The 27,918-nt window shown below is 25.4% G+C and overlaps 1 protein-coding gene across 1 annotated transcript in view; it reads left to right on the plus strand.

Moving 5' to 3' along the window:
- The window catches only part of LOC145248305 (uncharacterized), an 89,847-nt gene that overhangs the window by 57,978 nt on the left and 3,951 nt on the right, over window positions 1-27,918 (plus strand). Inside the window, exons 7-8 of the mRNA XM_080110195.1 lie at window positions 23,803-24,337; window positions 27,031-27,202. Of these exons, the coding sequence (XP_079966321.1) occupies window positions 23,803-24,337; window positions 27,031-27,202 (707 nt within the window). The remainder of the gene's footprint in view (window positions 1-23,802; window positions 24,338-27,030; window positions 27,203-27,918) is intronic.

Raw genomic sequence — 27,918 nt, forward strand, 5'->3', positions numbered from 1 at the left:
TTTACAACAGCATTATCTTTCAAGCAGATTTTATTAAATATTTACATCATTTACAACAGCATTATCTTTCAAGCAGATTTTATTAAATATTTACATCATTTACAACATCATTATCTTTCAAGCAGATTTTATTAAATATTTACAGCATTTACAACAGCATTATCTTTCAAGCAGATTTTATTAAATATTTACATCATTTACAACAGCATTATCTTTCAAGCAGATTTTATTAAATATTTACATCATTTACAACATCATTATCTTTCAAGCAGATTTTATTAAATATTTACAGCATTTACAACAGCATTATCTTTCAAGCAGATTTTATTAAATATTTACAGCATTATCTTTCAAGCAGATTTTATTAAATATTTACATCATTTACAACATCATTATCTTTCAAGCAGATTTTATTAAATATTTACATCATTTACAACAGCATTATCTTTCAAGCAGATTTATTAAATATTTACATCATTTACAACAGCATTATCTTTCGAGCAGATTTTATTAAATATTTACATCATTTACAACATCATTATCTTTCGAGCAGATTTTATTAAATATTTACAGCATTATCTTTCAAGCAGATTTTATTAAATATTTACAGCATTTACAACAGCATTATCTTTCAAGCAGATCTTATTAAATATTTACATCATTTACAACAGCATTATCTTTCAAGCAGATTTTATTACATATTTACAGCATTATCTTTCAAGCAGATTTTATTAAATATTTACATCATTTACAACAGCATTATCTTTCAAGCAGATTTTATTAAATATTTACAGCATTATCTTTCAAGCAGATTTTATTAAATATTTACATCATTTACAACAGCATTATCTTTCGAGCAGATTTTATTAAATATTTACATCATTTACAACAGCATTATCTTTCGAGCAGATTTTATTAAATATTTACATCATTTACAACAGCATTATCTTTCAAGCGGATTTTATTAAATATTTACATCATTTACAACAGCATTATCTTTCAAGCAGATTTTATTAAATATTTACATCATTTACAACAGCATTATCTTTCAAGCAGATTTTATTAAATATTTACAGCATTATCTTTCAAGCAGATTTTATTAAATATTTACATCATTTACAACAGCATTATCTTTCAAGCAGATTTTATTAAATATTTACATCATTTACAACATCATTATCTTTCAAGCAGATTTTATTAAATATTTACATCATTTACAACAGCATTATCTTTCAAGCAGATTTTATTAAATATTTACAGCATTTACAACAGCATTATCTTTCAAGCAGATTTTATTAAATATTTACATCATTTACAACATCATTATCTTTCAAGCAGATTTTATTAAATATTTACAGCATTTACAACAGCATTATCTTTCAAGCAGATTTTATTAAATATTTACATCATTTACAACATCATTATCTTTCAAGCAGATTTTATTAAATATTTACATCATTTACAACAGCATTATCTTTCAAGCAGATTTTATTAAATATTTACATCATTTACAACAGCATTATCTTTCAAGCAGATTTTATTAAATATTTACATCATTTACAACATCATTATCTTTCAAGCAGATTTTATTAAATATTTACAGCATTTACAACAGCATTATCTTTCAAGCAGATTTTATTAAATATTTACATCATTTACAACAGCATTATCTTTCAAGCAGATTTTATTAAATATTTACAGCATTTACAACAGCATTATCTTTCAAGCAGATTTTATTAAATATTTACATCATTTACAACAGCATTATCTTTCGAGCAGATTTTATTAAATATTTACAGCATTTACAACAGCATTATCTTTCAAGCAGATTTTATTAAATATTTACATCATTTACAACAGCATTATCTTTCAAGCAGATTTTATTAAATATTTACAGCATTTACAACAGCATTATCTTTCAAGCAGATTTTATTAAATATTTACATCATTTACAACAGCATTATCTTTCAAGCAGATTTTATTAGATATTTACAGTATTTACAACAGCATTATCTTTCAAGCAGATTTATTAAATATTTACAGCATTTACAACAGCATTATCTTTCAAGCAGATTTTATTAAATATTTACATAATTTACAACAGCATTATCTTTCAAGCAGATTTTATTAAATATTTACAGCATTTACAACAGCATTATCTTTCAAGCGGATTTTATTAAATATTTACATCATTTACAACAGCATTATCTTTCAAGCAGATATTATTAAATATTTACAGCATTATCTTTCAAGCAGATTTTATTAAATATTTACAACAGCATTATCTTTCAAGCAGATTTTATTAAATATTTACATCATTTACAACAGCATTATCTTTCAAGCAGATTTTATTAAATATTTACATCATTTACAACAGCATTATCTTTCAAGCAGATTTTATTAAATATTTACATCATTTACAACAGCATTATCTTTCGAGCAGATTTTATTAAATATTTACAGCATTTACAACAGCATTATCTTTCAAGCAGATTTTATTAAATATTTACAGCATTTACAACAGCATTATCTTTCAAGCAGATTTTATTAAATATTTACATCATTTACAACAGCATTATCTTTCAAGCAGATTTTATTAAATATTTACAGCATTTACAACAGCATTATCTTTCAAGCAGATTTTATTAAATATTTACATCATTTACAACAGCATTATCTTTCAAGCAGATTTTATTAAATATTTACATCATTTACAACAGCATTATCTTTCAAGCAGATTTTATTAAATATTTACATCATTTACAACATCATTATCTTTCAAGCAGATTTTATTAAATATTTACATCATTTACAACAGCATTATCTTTCAAGCAGATTTTATTAAATATTTACAGCATTTACAACAGCATTATCTTTCAAGCAGATTTTATTAAATATTTACATCATTTACAACATCATTATCTTTCAAGCAGATTTTATTAAATATTTACAGCATTTACAACAGCATTATCTTTCAAGCAGATTTTATTAAATATTTACAGCATTTACAACAGCATTATCTTTCAAGCAGATTTTATTAAATATTTACAGCATTTACAACAGCATTATCTTTCAAGCAGATTTTATTAAATATTTACATCATTTACAACAGCATTATCTTTCAAGCAGATTTTATTAAATATTTACAGCATTTACAACAGCATTATCTTTCAAGCAGATTTTATTAAATATTTACATCATTTACAACAGCATTATCTTTCAAGCAGATTTTATTAAATATTTACATCATTTACAACAGCATTATCTTTCGAGCAGATTTTATTAAATATTTACATCATTTACAACAGCATTATCTTTCAAGCAGATTTTATTAAATATTTACATCATTTACAACAGCATTATCTTTCAAGCAGATTTTATTAAATATTTACATCATTTACAACAGCATTATCTTTCAAGCAGATTTTATTAAATATTTACATCATTTACAACATCATTATCTTTCAAGCAGATTTTATTAAATATTTACATCATTTACAACAGCATTATCTTTCAAGCAGATTTTATTAAATATTTACATCATTTACAACAGCATTATCTTTCAAGCAGATTTTATTAAATATTTACATCATTTACAACATCATTATCTTTCAAGCAGATTTTATTAAATATTTACATCATTTACAACAGCATTATCTTTCAAGCAGATTTTATTAAATATTTACATCATTTACAACATCATTATCTTTCAAGCAGATTTTATTAAATATTTACATCATTTACAACAGCATTATCTTTCAAGCAGATTTTATTAAATATTTACATCATTTACAACAGCATTATCTTTCAAGCAGATTTTATTAAATATTTACATCATTTACAACATCATTATCTTTCAAGCAGATTTTATTAAATATTTACAGCATTTACAACAGCATTATCTTTCAAGCAGATTTTATTAAATATTTACATCATTTACAACAGCATTATCTTTCAAGCAGATTTTATTAAATATTTACATCATTTACAACATCATTATCTTTCAAGCAGATTTTATTAAATATTTACAGCATTTACAACAGCATTATCTTTCAAGCAGATTTTATTAAATATTTACAGCATTATCTTTCAAGCAGATTTTATTAAATATTTACATCATTTACAACATCATTATCTTTCAAGCAGATTTTATTAAATATTTACATCATTTACAACAGCATTATCTTTCAAGCAGATTTATTAAATATTTACATCATTTACAACAGCATTATCTTTCGAGCAGATTTTATTAAATATTTACATCATTTACAACATCATTATCTTTCGAGCAGATTTTATTAAATATTTACAGCATTATCTTTCAAGCAGATTTTATTAAATATTTACAGCATTTACAACAGCATTATCTTTCAAGCAGATCTTATTAAATATTTACATCATTTACAACAGCATTATCTTTCAAGCAGATTTTATTACATATTTACAGCATTATCTTTCAAGCAGATTTTATTAAATATTTACATCATTTACAACAGCATTATCTTTCAAGCAGATTTTATTAAATATTTACAGCATTATCTTTCAAGCAGATTTTATTAAATATTTACATCATTTACAACAGCATTATCTTTCGAGCAGATTTTATTAAATATTTACATCATTTACAACAGCATTATCTTTCGAGCAGATTTTATTAAATATTTACATCATTTACAACAGCATTATCTTTCAAGCGGATTTTATTAAATATTTACATCATTTACAACAGCATTATCTTTCAAGCAGATTTTATTAAATATTTACATCATTTACAACAGCATTATCTTTCAAGCAGATTTTATTAAATATTTACAGCATTATCTTTCAAGCAGATTTTATTAAATATTTACATCATTTACAACAGCATTATCTTTCAAGCAGATTTTATTAAATATTTACATCATTTACAACATCATTATCTTTCAAGCAGATTTTATTAAATATTTACATCATTTACAACAGCATTATCTTTCAAGCAGATTTTATTAAATATTTACAGCATTTACAACAGCATTATCTTTCAAGCAGATTTTATTAAATATTTACATCATTTACAACATCATTATCTTTCAAGCAGATTTTATTAAATATTTACAGCATTTACAACAGCATTATCTTTCAAGCAGATTTTATTAAATATTTACATCATTTACAACATCATTATCTTTCAAGCAGATTTTATTAAATATTTACATCATTTACAACAGCATTATCTTTCAAGCAGATTTTATTAAATATTTACATCATTTACAACAGCATTATCTTTCAAGCAGATTTTATTAAATATTTACATCATTTACAACATCAATATCTTTCAAGCAGATTTTATTAAATATTTACATCATTTACAACATCATTATCTTTCAAGCAGATTTTATTAAATATTTACAGCATTTACAACAGCATTATCTTTCAAGCAGATTTTATTAAATATTTACAGCATTTACAACAGCATTATCTTTCAAGCAGATTTTATTAAATATTTACATCATTTACAACAGCATTATCTTTCAAGCAGATTTTATTAAATATTTACAGCATTTACAACAGCATTATCTTTCAAGCAGATTTTATTAAATATTTACATCATTTACAACATCATTATCTTTCAAGCAGATTTTATTAAATATTTACATCATTTACAACAGCATTATCTTTCGAGCAGATTTTATTAAATATTTACATCATTTACAACAGCATTATCTTTCAAGCAGATTTTATTAAATATTTACATCATTTACAACAGCATTATCTTTCAAGCAGATTTTATTAAATATTTACATCATTTACAACAGCATTATCTTTCAAGCAGATTTTATTAAATATTTACATCATTTACAACATCATTATCTTTCAAGCAGATTTTATTAAATATTTACATCATTTACAACAGCATTATCTTTCAAGCAGATTTTATTAAATATTTACATCATTTACAACAGCATTATCTTTCAAGCAGATTTTATTAAATATTTACATCATTTACAACATCATTATCTTTCAAGCAGATTTTATTAAATATTTACATCATTTACAACAGCATTATCTTTCAAGCAGATTTTATTAAATATTTACATCATTTACAACATCATTATCTTTCAAGCAGATTTTATTAAATATTTACATCATTTACAACAGCATTATCTTTCAAGCAGATTTTATTAAATATTTACATCATTTACAACATCATTATCTTTCAAGCAGATTTTATTAAATATTTACAGCATTTACAACAGCATTATCTTTCAAGCAGATTTTATTAAATATTTACATCATTTACAACAGCATTATCTTTCAAGCAGATTTTATTAAATATTTACATCATTTACAACATCATTATCTTTCAAGCAGATTTTATTAAATATTTACAGCATTTACAACAGCATTATCTTTCAAGCAGATTTTATTAAATATTTACAGCATTATCTTTCAAGCAGATTTTATTAAATATTTACATCATTTACAACATCATTATCTTTCAAGCAGATTTTATTAAATATTTACAGCATTTACAACAGCATTATCTTTCAAGCGGATTTTATTAAATATTTACATCATTTACAACAGCATTATCTTTCAAGCAGATTTATTAAATATTTACATCATTTACAACAGCATTATCTTTCGAGCAGATTTTATTAAATATTTACATCATTTACAACATCATTATCTTTCGAGCAGATTTTATTAAATATTTACAGCATTATCTTTCAAGCAGATTTTATTAAATATTTACAGCATTTACAACAGCATTATCTTTCAAGCAGATCTTATTAAATATTTACATCATTTACAACAGCATTATCTTTCAAGCAGATTTTATTACATATTTACAGCATTATCTTTCAAGCAGATTTTATTAAATATTTACATCATTTACAACAGCATTATCTTTCAAGCAGATTTTATTAAATATTTACAGCATTATCTTTCAAGCAGATTTTATTAAATATTTACATCATTTACAACAGCATTATCTTTCAAGCAGATTTTATTAAATATTTACAGCATTTACAACAGCATTATCTTTCAAGCAGATTTTATTAAATATTTACAGCATTATCTTTCAAGCAGATTTTATTAAATATTTACAGCATTTACAACAGCATTATCTTTCAAGCAGATTTTATTAAATATTTACATCATTTACAACATCATTATCTTTCAAGCAGATTTTATTAAATATTTACATCATTTACAACAGCATTATCTTTCAAGCAGATTTTATTAAATATTTACATCATTTACAACATCATTATCTTTCAAGCAGATTTTATTAAATATTTACAGCATTTACAACAGCATTATCTTTCAAGCAGATTTTATTAAATATTTACATCATTTACAACAGCATTATCTTTCAAGCAGATTTTATTAAATATTTACATCATTTACAACATCATTATCTTTCAAGCAGATTTTATTAAATATTTACAGCATTTACAACAGCATTATCTTTCAAGCAGATTTTATTAAATATTTACAGCATTATCTTTCAAGCAGATTTTATTAAATATTTACATCATTTACAACATCATTATCTTTCAAGCAGATTTTATTAAATATTTACAGCATTTACAACAGCATTATCTTTCAAGCGGATTTTATTAAATATTTACATCATTTACAACAGCATTATCTTTCAAGCAGATTTATTAAATATTTACATCATTTACAACAGCATTATCTTTCGAGCAGATTTTATTAAATATTTACATCATTTACAACATCATTATCTTTCGAGCAGATTTTATTAAATATTTACAGCATTATCTTTCAAGCAGATTTTATTAAATATTTACAGCATTTACAACAGCATTATCTTTCAAGCAGATCTTATTAAATATTTACATCATTTACAACAGCATTATCTTTCAAGCAGATTTTATTACATATTTACAGCATTATCTTTCAAGCAGATTTTATTAAATATTTACATCATTTACAACAGCATTATCTTTCAAGCAGATTTTATTAAATATTTACAGCATTATCTTTCAAGCAGATTTTATTAAATATTTACATCATTTACAACAGCATTATCTTTCAAGCAGATTTTATTAAATATTTACAGCATTTACAACAGCATTATCTTTCAAGCAGATTTTATTAAATATTTACAGCATTATCTTTCAAGCAGATTTTATTAAATATTTACAGCATTTACAACAGCATTATCTTTCAAGCAGATTTTATTAAATATTTACAGCATTTACAACAGCATTATCTTTCAAGCAGATTTTATTAAATATTTACATCATTTACAACAGCATTATCTTTCAAGCAGATTTTATTAAATATTTACAGCATTTACAACAGCATTATCTTTCAAGCAGATTTTATTAAATATTTACATCATTTACAACAGCATTATCTTTCAAGCAGATTTTATTAAATATTTACATCATTTACAACATCATTATCTTTCAAGCAGATTTTATTAAATATTTACAGCATTTACAACAGCATTATCTTTCAAGCAGATTTTATTAAATATTTACATCATTTACAACAGCATTATCTTTCAAGCAGATTTTATTAAATATTTACAGCATTTACAACAGCATTATCTTTCAAGCAGATTTTATTAAATATTTACATCATTTACAACATCATTATCTTTCAAGCAGATTTTATTAAATATTTACATCATTTACAACATCATTATCTTTCAAGCAGATTTTATTAAATATTTACAGCATTTACAACAGCATTATCTTTCAAGCAGATTTTATTAAATATTTACATCATTTACAACATCATTATCTTTCAAGCAGATTTTATTAAATATTTACATCATTTACAACATCATTATCTTTCAAGCAGATTTTATTAAATATTTACATCATTTACAACATCATTATCTTTCAAGCAGATTTTATAAAATATTTACAGCATTTACAACAGCATTATCTTTCAAGCAGATTTTATTAAATATTTACATCATTTACAACAGCATTATCTTTCAAGCAGATTTTATTAAATATTTACATCATTTACAACATCATTATCTTTCAAGCAGATTTTATTAAATATTTACAGCATTTACAACAGCATTATCTTTCAAGCAGATTTTATTAAATATTTACATCATTTACAACATCATTATCTTTCAAGCAGATTTTATTTAATATTTACATCATTTACAACATCATTATCTTTCAAGCAGATTTATTAAATATTTACATCATTTACAACATCATTATCTTTCGAGCAGATTTTATTAAATATTTACATCATTTACAACATCATTATCTTTCAAGCAGATTTTATTTAATATTTACATCATTTACAACATCATTATCTTTCAAGCAGATTTTATTAAATATTTACAGCATTTACAACAGCATTATCTTTCAAGCAGATTTTATTAAATATTTACATCATTTACAACATCATTATCTTTCAAGCAGATTTTATTAAATATTTACAGCATTTACAACAGCATTATCTTTCAAGCAGATTTTATTAAATATTTACAGCATTTACAACAGCATTATCTTTCAAGCAGATTTTATTAAATATTTACAGCATTTACAACAGCATTATCTTTCAAGCAGATTTTATTAAATATTTACAGCATTTACAACAGCATTATCTTTCGAGCAGATTTTATTAAATATTTACATCATTTACAACAGCATTATCTTTCAAGCAGATTTTATTAAATATTTACATCATTTACAACATCATTATCTTTCAAGCAGATTTTATTAAATATTTACATCATTTACAACAGCATTATCTTTCGAGCAGATTTTATTAAATATTTACATCATTTACAACATCATTATCTTTCGAGCAGATTTTATTTAATATTTACATCATTTACAACATCATTATCTTTCAAGCAGATTTTATTAAATATTTACAGCATTTACAACAGCATTATCTTTCAAGCAGATTTTATTAAATATTTACAGCATTTACAACAGCATTATCTTTCAAGCAGATTTTATTAAATATTTACATCATTTACAACAGCATTATCTTTCAAGCAGATTTTATTAAATATTTACATCATTTACAACATCATTATCTTTCAAGCAGGTTTTATTAAATATTTACAGCATTTACAACAGCATTATCTTTCAAGCAGATTTTATTAAATATTTACATCATTTACAACAGCATTATCTTTCAAGCAGATTTTATTAAATATTTATATCATTTACAACAGCATTATCTTTCAAGCAGATTTTATTAAATATTTATATCATTTACAACATCATTATCTTTCGAGCAGGTTTTATTAAATATTTATATCATTTACAACAGCATTATCTTTCAAGCAGATTTTATTAAATATTTATATCATTTACAACAGCATTATCTTTCGAGCAGATTTTATTAAATATTTATATCATTTACAACATCATTATCTTTCAAGCAGATTTTATTAAATATTTATATCATTTACAACAGCATTATCTTTCAAGCAGATTTTATTAAATATTTATATCATTTACAACATCATTATCTTTCAAGCAGATTTTATTAAATATTTATATCATTTACAACAGCATTATCTTTCAAGCAGATTTTATTAAATATTTATATCATTTACAACAGCATTATCTTTCAAGCAGATTTTATTAAATATTTATATCATTTACAACAGCATTATCTTTCAAGCAGATTTTATTAAATATTTATATCATTTACAACAGCATTATCTTTCAAGCAGATTTTATTAAATATTTATATCATTTACAACAGCATTATCTTTCAAGCAGATTTTATTAAATATTTATATCATTTACAACAGCATTATCTTTCAAGCAGATTTTATTAAATATTTATATCATTTACAACATCATTATCTTTCGAGCAGGTTTTATTAAATATTTATATCATTTACAACAGCATTATCTTTCAAGCAGATTTTATTAAATATTTATATCATTTACAACAGCATTATCTTTCGAGCAGATTTTATTAAATATTTATATCATTTACAACATCATTATCTTTCAAGCAGATTTTATTAAATATTTATATCATTTACAACAGCATTATCTTTCGAGCAGATTTTATTAAATATTTATATCATTTACAACATCATTATCTTTCAAGCAGATTTTATTAAATATTTATATCATTTACAACATCATTATCTTTCAAGCAGATTTTATTAAATATTCATATCATTTACAACAGCATTATCTTTCAAGCAGATTTTATTAAATATTTACATCATTTACAACATCATTATCTTTCAAGCAGATTTTATTAAATATTTACATCATTTACAACATCATTATCTTTCAAGCAGATTTTATTAAATATTTATATCATTTACAACAGCATTATCTTTCAAGCAGATTTTATTAAATATTTACAGCATTTACAACAGCATTATCTTTCAAGCAGATTTTATTAAATATTTACATCATTTACAACATCATTATCTTTCAAGCAGATTTTATTAAATATTTACAGCATTTACAACAGCATTATCTTTCAAGCAGATTTTATTAAATATTTATATCATTTACAACAGCATTATCTTTCAAGCAGATTTTATTAAATATTTATATCATTTACAACAGCATTATCTTTCAAGCAGATTTTATTAAATATTTATATCATTTACAACAGCATTATCTTTCAAGCAGATTTTATTAAATATTTATATCATTTACAACAGCATTATCTTTCAAGCAGATTTTATTAAATATTTATATCATTTACAACAGCATTATCTTTCAAGCAGATTTTATTAAATATTTATATCATTTACAACAGCATTATCTTTCAAGCAGATTTTATTAAATATTTATATCATTTACAACATCATTATCTTTCGAGCAGGTTTTATTAAATATTTATATCATTTACAACAGCATTATCTTTCAAGCAGATTTTATTAAATATTTATATCATTTACAACAGCATTATCTTTCGAGCAGATTTTATTAAATATTTATATCATTTACAACATCATTATCTTTCAAGCAGATTTTATTAAATATTTATATCATTTACAACAGCATTATCTTTCGAGCAGATTTTATTAAATATTTATATCATTTACAACATCATTATCTTTCAAGCAGATTTTATTAAATATTTACATCATTTACAACATCATTATCTTTCAAGCAGATTTTATTAAATATTTATATCATTTACAACATCATTATCTTTCAAGCAGATTTTATTAAATATTTATATCATTTACAACATCATTATCTTTCAAGCAGATTTTATTAAATATTTATATCATTTACAACAGCATTATCTTTCAAGCAGATTTTATTAAATATTTACATCATTTACAACATCATTATCTTTCAAGCAGATTTTATTAAATATTTACATCATTTACAACATCATTATCTTTCAAGCAGATTTTATTAAATATTTACATCATTTACAACAGCATTATCTTTCAAGCAGATTTTATTAAATATTTACATCATTTACAACAGCATTATCTTTCAAGCAGATTTTATTAAATATTTACATCATTTACAACATCATTATCTTTCAAGCAGATTTTATTAAATATTTACATCATTTACAACAGCATTATCTTTCAAGCAGATTTTATTAAATATTTACATCATTTACAACATCATTATCTTTCAAGCAGATTTTATTAAATATTTACATCATTTACAACAGCATTATCTTTCAAGCAGATTTTATTAAATATTTACATCATTTACAACAGCATTATCTTTCAAGCAGATTTTATTAAATATTTACATCATTTACAACATCATTATCTTTCAAGCAGATTTTATTAAATATTTACAGCATTTACAACAGCATTATCTTTCAAGCAGATTTTATTAAATATTTACATCATTTACAACAGCATTATCTTTCAAGCAGATTTTATTAAATATTTACATCATTTACAACATCATTATCTTTCAAGCAGATTTTATTAAATATTTACAGCATTTACAACAGCATTATCTTTCAAGCAGATTTTATTAAATATTTACAGCATTATCTTTCAAGCAGATTTTATTAAATATTTACATCATTTACAACATCATTATCTTTCAAGCAGATTTTATTAAATATTTACATCATTTACAACAGCATTATCTTTCAAGCAGATTTATTAAATATTTACATCATTTACAACAGCATTATCTTTCGAGCAGATTTTATTAAATATTTACATCATTTACAACATCATTATCTTTCGAGCAGATTTTATTAAATATTTACAGCATTATCTTTCAAGCAGATTTTATTAAATATTTACAGCATTTACAACAGCATTATCTTTCAAGCAGATCTTATTAAATATTTACATCATTTACAACAGCATTATCTTTCAAGCAGATTTTATTACATATTTACAGCATTATCTTTCAAGCAGATTTTATTAAATATTTACATCATTTACAACAGCATTATCTTTCAAGCAGATTTTATTAAATATTTACAGCATTATCTTTCAAGCAGATTTTATTAAATATTTACATCATTTACAACAGCATTATCTTTCGAGCAGATTTTATTAAATATTTACATCATTTACAACAGCATTATCTTTCGAGCAGATTTTATTAAATATTTACATCATTTACAACAGCATTATCTTTCAAGCGGATTTTATTAAATATTTACATCATTTACAACAGCATTATCTTTCAAGCAGATTTTATTAAATATTTACATCATTTACAACAGCATTATCTTTCAAGCAGATTTTATTAAATATTTACAGCATTATCTTTCAAGCAGATTTTATTAAATATTTACATCATTTACAACAGCATTATCTTTCAAGCAGATTTTATTAAATATTTACATCATTTACAACATCATTATCTTTCAAGCAGATTTTATTAAATATTTACATCATTTACAACAGCATTATCTTTCAAGCAGATTTTATTAAATATTTACAGCATTTACAACAGCATTATCTTTCAAGCAGATTTTATTAAATATTTACATCATTTACAACATCATTATCTTTCAAGCAGATTTTATTAAATATTTACAGCATTTACAACAGCATTATCTTTCAAGCAGATTTTATTAAATATTTACATCATTTACAACATCATTATCTTTCAAGCAGATTTTATTAAATATTTACATCATTTACAACAGCATTATCTTTCAAGCAGATTTTATTAAATATTTACATCATTTACAACAGCATTATCTTTCAAGCAGATTTTATTAAATATTTACATCATTTACAACATCATTATCTTTCAAGCAGATTTTATTAAATATTTACATCATTTACAACATCATTATCTTTCAAGCAGATTTTATTAAATATTTACAGCATTTACAACAGCATTATCTTTCAAGCAGATTTTATTAAATATTTACAGCATTTACAACAGCATTATCTTTCAAGCAGATTTTATTAAATATTTACATCATTTACAACAGCATTATCTTTCAAGCAGATTTTATTAAATATTTACAGCATTTACAACAGCATTATCTTTCAAGCAGATTTTATTAAATATTTACATCATTTACAACATCATTATCTTTCAAGCAGATTTTATTAAATATTTACATCATTTACAACAGCATTATCTTTCGAGCAGATTTTATTAAATATTTACATCATTTACAACAGCATTATCTTTCAAGCAGATTTTATTAAATATTTACATCATTTACAACAGCATTATCTTTCAAGCAGATTTTATTAAATATTTACATCATTTACAACAGCATTATCTTTCAAGCAGATTTTATTAAATATTTACATCATTTACAACATCATTATCTTTCAAGCAGATTTTATTAAATATTTACATCATTTACAACAGCATTATCTTTCAAGCAGATTTTATTAAATATTTACATCATTTACAACAGCATTATCTTTCAAGCAGATTTTATTAAATATTTACATCATTTACAACATCATTATCTTTCAAGCAGATTTTATTAAATATTTACATCATTTACAACAGCATTATCTTTCAAGCAGATTTTATTAAATATTTACATCATTTACAACATCATTATCTTTCAAGCAGATTTTATTAAATATTTACATCATTTACAACAGCATTATCTTTCAAGCAGATTTTATTAAATATTTACATCATTTACAACATCATTATCTTTCAAGCAGATTTTATTAAATATTTACAGCATTTACAACAGCATTATCTTTCAAGCAGATTTTATTAAATATTTACATCATTTACAACAGCATTATCTTTCAAGCAGATTTTATTAAATATTTACATCATTTACAACATCATTATCTTTCAAGCAGATTTTATTAAATATTTACAGCATTTACAACAGCATTATCTTTCAAGCAGATTTTATTAAATATTTACAGCATTATCTTTCAAGCAGATTTTATTAAATATTTACATCATTTACAACATCATTATCTTTCAAGCAGATTTTATTAAATATTTACAGCATTTACAACAGCATTATCTTTCAAGCGGATTTTATTAAATATTTACATCATTTACAACAGCATTATCTTTCAAGCAGATTTATTAAATATTTACATCATTTACAACAGCATTATCTTTCGAGCAGATTTTATTAAATATTTACATCATTTACAACATCATTATCTTTCGAGCAGATTTTATTAAATATTTACAGCATTATCTTTCAAGCAGATTTTATTAAATATTTACAGCATTTACAACAGCATTATCTTTCAAGCAGATCTTATTAAATATTTACATCATTTACAACAGCATTATCTTTCAAGCAGATTTTATTACATATTTACAGCATTATCTTTCAAGCAGATTTTATTAAATATTTACATCATTTACAACAGCATTATCTTTCAAGCAGATTTTATTAAATATTTACAGCATTATCTTTCAAGCAGATTTTATTAAATATTTACATCATTTACAACAGCATTATCTTTCAAGCAGATTTTATTAAATATTTACAGCATTTACAACAGCATTATCTTTCAAGCAGATTTTATTAAATATTTACAGCATTATCTTTCAAGCAGATTTTATTAAATATTTACAGCATTTACAACAGCATTATCTTTCAAGCAGATTTTATTAAATATTTACATCATTTACAACATCATTATCTTTCAAGCAGATTTTATTAAATATTTACATCATTTACAACAGCATTATCTTTCAAGCAGATTTTATTAAATATTTACATCATTTACAACATCATTATCTTTCAAGCAGATTTTATTAAATATTTACAGCATTTACAACAGCATTATCTTTCAAGCAGATTTTATTAAATATTTACATCATTTACAACAGCATTATCTTTCAAGCAGATTTTATTAAATATTTACATCATTTACAACATCATTATCTTTCAAGCAGATTTTATTAAATATTTACAGCATTTACAACAGCATTATCTTTCAAGCAGATTTTATTAAATATTTACAGCATTATCTTTCAAGCAGATTTTATTAAATATTTACATCATTTACAACATCATTATCTTTCAAGCAGATTTTATTAAATATTTACAGCATTTACAACAGCATTATCTTTCAAGCGGATTTTATTAAATATTTACATCATTTACAACAGCATTATCTTTCAAGCAGATTTATTAAATATTTACATCATTTACAACAGCATTATCTTTCGAGCAGATTTTATTAAATATTTACATCATTTACAACATCATTATCTTTCGAGCAGATTTTATTAAATATTTACAGCATTATCTTTCAAGCAGATTTTATTAAATATTTACAGCATTTACAACAGCATTATCTTTCAAGCAGATCTTATTAAATATTTACATCATTTACAACAGCATTATCTTTCAAGCAGATTTTATTACATATTTACAGCATTATCTTTCAAGCAGATTTTATTAAATATTTACATCATTTACAACAGCATTATCTTTCAAGCAGATTTTATTAAATATTTACAGCATTATCTTTCAAGCAGATTTTATTAAATATTTACATCATTTACAACAGCATTATCTTTCAAGCAGATTTTATTAAATATTTACAGCATTTACAACAGCATTATCTTTCAAGCAGATTTTATTAAATATTTACAGCATTATCTTTCAAGCAGATTTTATTAAATATTTACAGCATTTACAACAGCATTATCTTTCAAGCAGATTTTATTAAATATTTACAGCATTTACAACAGCATTATCTTTCAAGCAGATTTTATTAAATATTTACATCATTTACAACAGCATTATCTTTCAAGCAGATTTTATTAAATATTTACAGCATTTACAACAGCATTATCTTTCAAGCAGATTTTATTAAATATTTACATCATTTACAACAGCATTATCTTTCAAGCAGATTTTATTAAATATTTACATCATTTACAACATCATTATCTTTCAAGCAGATTTTATTAAATATTTACAGCATTTACAACAGCATTATCTTTCAAGCAGATTTTATTAAATATTTACATCATTTACAACAGCATTATCTTTCAAGCAGATTTTATTAAATATTTACAGCATTTACAACAGCATTATCTTTCAAGCAGATTTTATTAAATATTTACATCATTTACAACATCATTATCTTTCAAGCAGATTTTATTAAATATTTACATCATTTACAACATCATTATCTTTCAAGCAGATTTTATTAAATATTTACAGCATTTACAACAGCATTATCTTTCAAGCAGATTTTATTAAATATTTACATCATTTACAACATCATTATCTTTCAAGCAGATTTTATTAAATATTTACATCATTTACAACATCATTATCTTTCAAGCAGATTTTATTAAATATTTACATCATTTACAACATCATTATCTTTCAAGCAGATTTTATAAAATATTTACAGCATTTACAACAGCATTATCTTTCAAGCAGATTTTATTAAATATTTACATCATTTACAACAGCATTATCTTTCAAGCAGATTTTATTAAATATTTACATCATTTACAACATCATTATCTTTCAAGCAGATTTTATTAAATATTTACAGCATTTACAACAGCATTATCTTTCAAGCAGATTTTATTAAATATTTACATCATTTACAACATCATTATCTTTCAAGCAGATTTTATTTAATATTTACATCATTTACAACATCATTATCTTTCAAGCAGATTTATTAAATATTTACATCATTTACAACATCATTATCTTTCGAGCAGATTTTATTAAATATTTACATCATTTACAACATCATTATCTTTCAAGCAGATTTTATTTAATATTTACATCATTTACAACATCATTATCTTTCAAGCAGATTTTATTAAATATTTACAGCATTTACAACAGCATTATCTTTCAAGCAGATTTTATTAAATATTTACATCATTTACAACATCATTATCTTTCAAGCAGATTTTATTAAATATTTACAGCATTTACAACAGCATTATCTTTCAAGCAGATTTTATTAAATATTTACAGCATTTACAACAGCATTATCTTTCAAGCAGATTTTATTAAATATTTACAGCATTTACAACAGCATTATCTTTCAAGCAGATTTTATTAAATATTTACAGCATTTACAACAGCATTATCTTTCGAGCAGATTTTATTAAATATTTACATCATTTACAACAGCATTATCTTTCAAGCAGATTTTATTAAATATTTACATCATTTACAACATCATTATCTTTCAAGCAGATTTTATTAAATATTTACATCATTTACAACAGCATTATCTTTCGAGCAGATTTTATTAAATATTTACATCATTTACAACATCATTATCTTTCGAGCAGATTTTATTTAATATTTACATCATTTACAACATCATTATCTTTCAAGCAGATTTTATTAAATATTTACAGCATTTACAACAGCATTATCTTTCAAGCAGATTTTATTAAATATTTACAGCATTTACAACAGCATTATCTTTCGAGCAGATTTTATTAAATATTTACATCATTTACAACAGCATTATCTTTCAAGCAGATTTTATTAAATATTTACATCATTTACAACAGCATTATCTTTCAAGCAGATTTTATTAAATATTTACATCATTTACAACATCATTATCTTTCAAGCAGGTTTTATTAAATATTTACAGCATTTACAACAGCATTATCTTTCAAGCAGATTTTATTAAATATTTACATCATTTACAACAGCATTATCTTTCAAGCAGATTTTATTAAATATTTATATCATTTACAACAGCATTATCTTTCAAGCAGATTTTATTAAATATTTATATCATTTACAACATCATTATCTTTCGAGCAGGTTTTATTAAATATTTATATCATTTACAACAGCATTATCTTTCAAGCAGATTTTATTAAATATTTATATCATTTACAACAGCATTATCTTTCGAGCAGATTTTATTAAATATTTATATCATTTACAACATCATTATCTTTCAAGCAGATTTTATTAAATATTTATATCATTTACAACAGCATTATCTTTCAAGCAGATTTTATTAAATATTTATATCATTTACAACATCATTATCTTTCAAGCAGATTTTATTAAATATTTATATCATTTACAACAGCATTATCTTTCAAGCAGATTTTATTAAATATTTATATCATTTACAACAGCATTATCTTTCAAGCAGATTTTATTAAATATTTATATCATTTACAACAGCATTATCTTTCAAGCAGATTTTATTAAATATTTATATCATTTACAACAGCATTATCTTTCAAGCAGATTTTATTAAATATTTATATCATTTACAACAGCATTATCTTTCAAGCAGATTTTATTAAATATTTATATCATTTACAACAGCATTATCTTTCAAGCAGATTTTATTAAATATTTATATCATTTACAACATCATTATCTTTCGAGCAGGTTTTATTAAATATTTATATCATTTACAACAGCATTATCTTTCAAGCAGATTTTATTAAATATTTATATCATTTACAACAGCATTATCTTTCGAGCAGATTTTATTAAATATTTATATCATTTACAACATCATTATCTTTCAAGCAGATTTTATTAAATATTTATATCATTTACAACAGCATTATCTTTCGAGCAGATTTTATTAAATATTTATATCATTTACAACATCATTATCTTTCAAGCAGATTTTATTAAATATTTATATCATTTACAACATCATTATCTTTCAAGCAGATTTTATTAAATATTCATATCATTTACAACAGCATTATCTTTCAAGCAGATTTTATTAAATATTTACATCATTTACAACATCATTATCTTTCAAGCAGATTTTATTAAATATTTACATCATTTACAACATCATTATCTTTCAAGCAGATTTTATTAAATATTTATATCATTTACAACAGCATTATCTTTCAAGCAGATTTTATTAAATATTTACAGCATTTACAACAGCATTATCTTTCAAGCAGATTTTATTAAATATTTACATCATTTACAACATCATTATCTTTCAAGCAGATTTTATTAAATATTTACAGCATTTACAACAGCATTATCTTTCAAGCAGATTTTATTAAATATTTATATCATTTACAACAGCATTATCTTTCAAGCAGATTTTATTAAATATTTATATCATTTACAACAGCATTATCTTTCAAGCAGATTTTATTAAATATTTATATCATTTACAACAGCATTATCTTTCAAGCAGATTTTATTAAATATTTATATCATTTACAACAGCATTATCTTTCAAGCAGATTTTATTAAATATTTATATCATTTACAACAGCATTATCTTTCAAGCAGATTTTATTAAATATTTATATCATTTACAACAGCATTATCTTTCAAGCAGATTTTATTAAATATTTATATCATTTACAACATCATTATCTTTCGAGCAGGTTTTATTAAATATTTATATCATTTACAACAGCATTATCTTTCAAGCAGATTTTATTAAATATTTATATCATTTACAACAGCATTATCTTTCGAGCAGATTTTATTAAATATTTATATCATTTACAACATCATTATCTTTCAAGCAGATTTTATTAAATATTTATATCATTTACAACAGCATTATCTTTCGAGCAGATTTTATTAAATATTTATATCATTTACAACATCATTATCTTTCAAGCAGATTTTATTAAATATTTACATCATTTACAACATCATTATCTTTCAAGCAGATTTTATTAAATATTTATATCATTTACAACATCATTATCTTTCAAGCAGATTTTATTAAATATTTATATCATTTACAACATCATTATCTTTCAAGCAGATTTTATTAAATATTTATATCATTTACAACAGCATTATCTTTCAAGCAGATTTTATTAAATATTTACATCATTTACAACATCATTATCTTTCAAGCAGATTTTATTAAATATTTATATCATTTACAACATCATTATCTTTCAAGCAGATTTTATTAAATATTTATATCATTTACAACAGCATTATCTTTCAAGCAGATTTTATTAAATATTTACATCATTTACAACATCATTATCTTTCAAGCAGATTTTATTAAATATTTATATCATTTACAACATCATTATCTTTCAAGCAGATTTTATTAAATATTTATATCATTTACAACATCATTATCTTTCGAGCAGGTTTTATTAAATATTTATATCATTTACAACAGCATTATCTTTCAAGCAGATTTTATTAAATATTTATATCATTTACAACAGCATTATCTTTCGAGCAGATTTTATTAAATATTTATATCATTTACAACAGCATTATCTTTCGAGCAGATTTTATTAAATATTTATATCATTTACAACATCATTATCTTTCAAGCAGATTTTATTAAATATTTATATCATTTACAACAGCATTATCTTTCAAGCAGATTTTATTAAATATTTACATCATTTACAACATCATTATCTTTCAAGCAGATTTTATTAAATATTTATATCATTTACAACAGCATTATCTTTCAAGCAGATTTTATTAAATATTTACAGCATTTACAACAGCATTATCTTTCAAGCAGATTTTATTAAATATTTATATCATTTACAACATCATTATCTTTCAAGCAGATTTTATTAAATATTTACAGCATTTACAACAGCATTATCTTTCAAGCAGATTTTATTAAATATTTACAGCATTTACTGGCTGGGCCGATTTCTTAAAAATTTAACACACATGTACCTTATGTGCCTGGGAGTGTTTTTAGATAGGTTGTGTATCGGAATACCTCTGATAAGTATTGAAAATCTTTAAACGAAGAAATCTCAATAAAAAAGGAACAGTCTAATTTTGACCAAAGTTAACACTTTCATACAGCCTATCATAAGTGCATTTGAGAAGTTTTATGACTGCACAAGCAGAAGGGCCCAGCATATAAAATCAGCAGTAGGTTCTTTGATAAAACAGAGGTGCATTAAAAATGAATGTTTCCGTTTAGAGCACAATTGAATCATTGTTCTTGACTTTTGCATTTTAAATTTGAATTCAAGTCATTATATAAAAGTAATTTTATTAAATCATTCCCTACAGTCGAATGTGAACTAAGGTGTGTTAAGCTTCCATCCAGTGCACCACTGTGGGTTCCTGACTAGAGAATGTAATTGATTTGATTGATGAATAGGTGATTTCACCGATTTTGATGACAATAAAACTTTTGGAAGTCTGGAACATTTGTTGATCCAAATTCAATTTTAAGCAAATTGGGTCTATCTGCTAGTGTGTATATATATATATATATATATATATATATATATATACATATATGTATGTATATATGTGTGTGTGTATGATGTATATATATATATATATATGTATGTATATATGTGTGTGTGTATGATGTATATATATATATATGTATATATGTGTGTGTGTATGATGTATATACATATATATATATATACACACACATGTATATATATATATATATATATATGCATATATATATATATATACACATCATACACACACACACACATATATACATACACACACATATATGTATTGCTCACACCAGATTGTTATCCTATATCATTATAAAGTTACAATTCGTCCATGCATGGAGTATTGTTGCCACATCTGGGCTGGTGCATCTATCATTAGTCTTTCACTTTTAAACAGGGTTCACAAAAGAGTTTCAAATCTAATTGGTCCCGCATTGTTGGTCAAGCTTCAACCTCTGTCCTATCACCACAATACCGTATCACTGTGCCTGTTTTACAAATACTTTAATGGAATGTGCTCTGATGACCTTATAGCATTTGTGCCCTCACAATACATAACGTACATAACATCGACTAACACGAAAAGCAGCAAAGTCCCACCCTTTCACTGTTGAAGTCCCTAGATGCCGGAAAGCCTTCAAATCGAGAAGTTTGTTCATTCAGTCAACTAGTCTTTGGAATTCCTTCTTGATTTCTTGCTTCCTTAACTGTACAAAACTGCAGAACTTGAAATGTAATTTAAAGAAACATCTGCTCAACTCCCCACACCCACCTGTTCAAGTGGCAATATGCCTTTTTTTGGGTGAAAATGAGTAAAAAAAAAAAAAAAATTTATCGAATTATCGAGTTTTATTATTAGGTTGGTGCAAAAAAAAATGTCGTTTTTTGATGTTCAACTTCATGTTAAGAAAAACATTATTTTTGCACCAACCTAATATATGTTTAACTGTGAAAGAGTTATACAACCAATTCTGTATGACAAACTGACTTATCTCTCTTGCTTTCTTTGACATCAACGATTGAGAAAATAGAAAATGTTTGAACGTCAGTATCTATGATTTTATGTGAAAATAGGTCTAACACATTTCCTACTGGATCGTTTTTCATTATTTTGAGAATTTACACTAATTTCGACATGACACATAAATACATAAGTGTTTTTACCTGAAATGAATTTATTTGAAATTCTAATATGCTGCACAAACACCTTTTTTTTTTGGTAATGCAGGAGACACCGAAGTGTTAATGGACCTGGGCACATACCTACAAACAGCCGTGTGCACAGAACGTACAGAATTGCTCGTTCTGGAAATGAAACACTACGAGCGTTTATTTGTGCGGCGTCATCAGCAGACCGTGTTGGCGATGCGACATTTGCTTGAGTTAAAATGCAGCCGGCGTTTGCTGATGCACAACTGCGAACATTTTGTGCCGTTGTTGGCATATCTGGCAGAAAGACTCAAACAATCACGGATGCAAAAAGAACACGGCCGGACATTCCACGCATCCTTCGGTTCGAAAACGCATGATATACTAACAGAACAGATCAAAGACATTGAAAGTGTCCAGAAAAGGTTTCTACAACACCATGGACCGATATTTGATATGTATGCCCCAGAAAGTGTCTTTTATTTAATCCGGTTGCGAGAAAGGCAACGACAGAGAAAAAAATCAAAAATGGGGAGATACGAGCAAGATTGGCAGAACCCATCTTCACAGGAAAATTCCGTGTCTGAAAAAGATGAAGTCACACTAAAATCAGAGTAAGTTTTTTTGGGTTTTTTTTTCTCTACACTAAAAACACAGTAGTTTTTTTTTTTTTACACTAAAAACACAGTAGTTTTTTTTTTTTTTTTTACACTAAAAACACAGTAGTTTTTTTTTTTTTTTTTACACTAAAAACACAGTAGTCTTTTTGTTTTTTTTTACAATAAAATTACAAGCAAGCGACCCTATAAGTCACTCTGTCGGTCGGTCGGTTTGTCCGTAACACTTTTGTGCTTGGCCTTTTGATTAAGATCAAAGGTCTGCTGTTAATAGATGCTGTTTTTAGCTTTTTAAGCTTTCTTGGCCTTTTGGCCAAGATTAAAGTGACGAATCAGCTTACAGGAGCTCCTTGACTCACTCTTGTGGAACGAGGGTAAGCATAATGTTTGCAGAGATGGAAGGTTTGGGACAGCCCGATCTTCTGCATCACAAGCACGCAGAAAGGTTGGCCTTCCTGAGCCGTTCACTGTATGTAGACATTCCATGGGTCGCTGCGGTTGGAAGCTCATTTTCCAATCTCACACCCGACCCCTCAGTTGAAGCTCGGCGGAGACCTAGGGAGGAACAAACATTCTATGTCGAATGCCGGTCTGCTCTTAGAGCGTTGCCGGGGACCAGTGTCCTCGAACAGTCTAAGAACAGACTTTATCGGGCGCTAGTGGGGCGTTGCAAAAAAGAACCGCTAGTGAAACAGATGGGGATGTCGTTGGAGGAGGTCCGCTCCCAGTGGAGTTGGGCATCGGGACGGGACTTTCTTACTAACTCGGAATTTTCCCTCACCTGCCGACTTGCCCGGAATGCACTGCCCCTCTTTGACGAACTCCACTTGCACAAAGAGACCCAGGTCTAATGCCTGCGCTGCAATGAAGACATGAGGGAAACAGTTGGTCATGTTTTTTCCGCTGCAACAGGCTTAAGACACTCATAGGGTACGTCAACGAGGTAATGCCTCACATCGATGCCAAACGCCTGTTTGAACTCGATGAGTCTTATTTTGTGGAGAACATTGATCCGCCGCTGCCGCCTAGGGAGAAAAGAATGGTTTTTCTGGCGATCCTAGCAGTAGCGAGAATGGTCATATGGATCACACGCCTCAAGCGAGTCTGTGAAGGGATATCTGTTCCGGATGTTATCGAAATAATTTTTTGAAATAATTTCAATGTATTTCGACGATCTTTTTGTGTCTTTCTAAGCATCCTCTCCAAAAAATTTATAAAAATAGATGTTTCCGCAAAGCCATTTTGAGTACAAGTGCTTTTTCCAAGGATTGAAAAGTTGCTGTGTGCAACTTCAAACTTGAGTGAATTTCATCCTCTGGTAAATCGGGGCCAGTTCAGGGTCATTGAGTGATGTGGGTTTGTTTACTTTTTTTATTTATTTATTTTTCTTCTTACTTGTGTGGAGGTGTGGGATGCATAACTACTTCGTCTCATAAGTGTGTCTGTGTTTGTGGGTGTGTATGGGTGTTTTCTTGTAGTGACTTATGAAATGTAAATAATATCTCAGTCTGAATAAGCTCTGTTTAGTGTCTGTTTTTTGGTAGGGAAACTTAATTTCGATTTTTAGATTTTAATTTTTATTATGATTTTTGGATTAGTCTGTTGCGATATTCATAATATTTTGTACAGGGTGACCAAAAAAAAACAAAAAAAAAAACGGGTCCCAACTCTTATTAGCCCCCGTTTCTTAGTGTCTTGTCCGAATGAAATGAAACTTTGGTCATAACTAGTTTATTATATTCAAAACATCACATCAAAACACTAGGGTCTTTGACCTTTTTTTCTCCGTTCTACAGCATATGTTCTAGATGGCCTCCATTTAGCCTTTGTTTTTTTTTGGGGTCACCCTGTATTAGAAATAATTATAATTTGATAACTAATTATAATTCTATAACTAATTATAATATTCTCGATACCGTTATTCCTTTGTGAGGTTTAAGTTAGAATTTTCTGGACCGTTCTCGGGCCACATTCCGATATCTATGTAAGAGCATAAACCAACAGCAATCTAGAACATTTTAATATTTTTATTTGTATTATTTTTTTTTTTTTTTTTTTTAATTTTTTTACACAGTGATCACCACTTATCAAGGCCCGGAAGCCACTCAGGGATAAGGGTTATTGCAAGTACATTACGTTAGTGTGGAGATTTGATTAAGTGTTTACTTAAGGGGGCGGTTCATTAGGAATTTGTTAACATTGGACTTGAAGACATCCAAGTTGTAGTCCGGTGGGAAGCAGGCAGACGGAACAGAGTTCCACAGGCGTGCAGTTCTAAGAAAGAAGCTTTGTTCATGGAATCCGCGTTTTGATTTAGGCACAGATATAGAGTGGGGGAAATTTTTCACAGTGGATTCAGCTAGACGGGTGTTTTTCGTGAAAGATTGGCGAGGGGGGACGAGAGATTGGAGTTCAGACTCCAATCTCTCGTCCCCCCTCATATGTTAGTGATAAAAACATTAGTCAATAAAAAAGGAGGGATATTCATAAAGATAAGGTATTTCTTAGCATTCCTATTTACTTGCCTCCCCACGAGAGCAGAGTTGGATATTTATTTACACTCATATTTTTTTTTTTTGTGTGTGTGTGTGAGAGAGAGAGAGAGAGAGAGAGAGAGAGAGAGAGAGAGAGAGAGAGAGAGAGAGAGAGATGCAGCTTACTAAAGTGATGGTACCGAATCTCCCTTTTAGGTGTGAACAAGGACTACAGGTTTCTAAATCAGAAAATTCACGAGAGAAACAAAATGGGGAGCACAAATATGTTCAACTCCAGGAACTGGAAAACTCTATCAAAACATGGTTGCAGCTGGACAATCCAAAGAACGTTGTGAAAATTTCACAATTAAGAAGATTTGACCCTGAGGTAAGTGAGTAAAGGTAAAGCTGATTGTTCCCTCAACACCTTTATCCGTTGTGCAATACATCCAGTTCGAAATTCAATATAGGTTCCAGATTAATCCACCACAATATAAAAATCATCAAATTATATATGAATGAAAACATTAACTGGACGAAACATCTGAAGAAGATGCGACTGGTTGAAATATTATTTTACTGCCTTCACCTTTGACTTACTCTATAGAATTACGAAAATTAATTCCCAGTGTCTAAAGATGAAATCAAAATGTACTTCCTGTTTACAGATTGAACAGCTGTCAGATTATAAGACTTTTTTTTTCAATTGTTTTATCATTTTCCAGATGCCAGACATTTACCCACTATCGCAGATATTCCAACCGAGAGATCTTTTTAAGATTCTAAATCTCCCTTTAAGTGCAGTTGGTTGTATCTCTTTTGCACTTGGTTCACCGATTATATTTGCTAAGTAGTTTTTGAAATTCTTTTTTTTTATCAATCCGGTTGCTCCTATAATTACTAAAATGATGAAAATCTTCCTAAGATTCCAGTTTCTTTTCATGTCGTACATAAGACCTTGATATTTGTCATCTTTTTTCGCTCCATTTTGTTTAACCCAGCATCGTTATAGACACTAACTTCTACTAAGGTTGCTTCTCCCTCCTTGTCCCATATCACTAGGTCAGGTTTAAGAGCTTCATTTCCTAGGTACGCAGCTGTATA

This window comes from Euprymna scolopes, chromosome 26 (assembly GCF_053919585.1).
Source record: "Euprymna scolopes isolate OS-2025 chromosome 26, ASM5391958v1, whole genome shotgun sequence".
In the NCBI taxonomy this organism is placed as follows: domain Eukaryota; kingdom Metazoa; phylum Mollusca; class Cephalopoda; order Sepiida; family Sepiolidae; genus Euprymna; species Euprymna scolopes.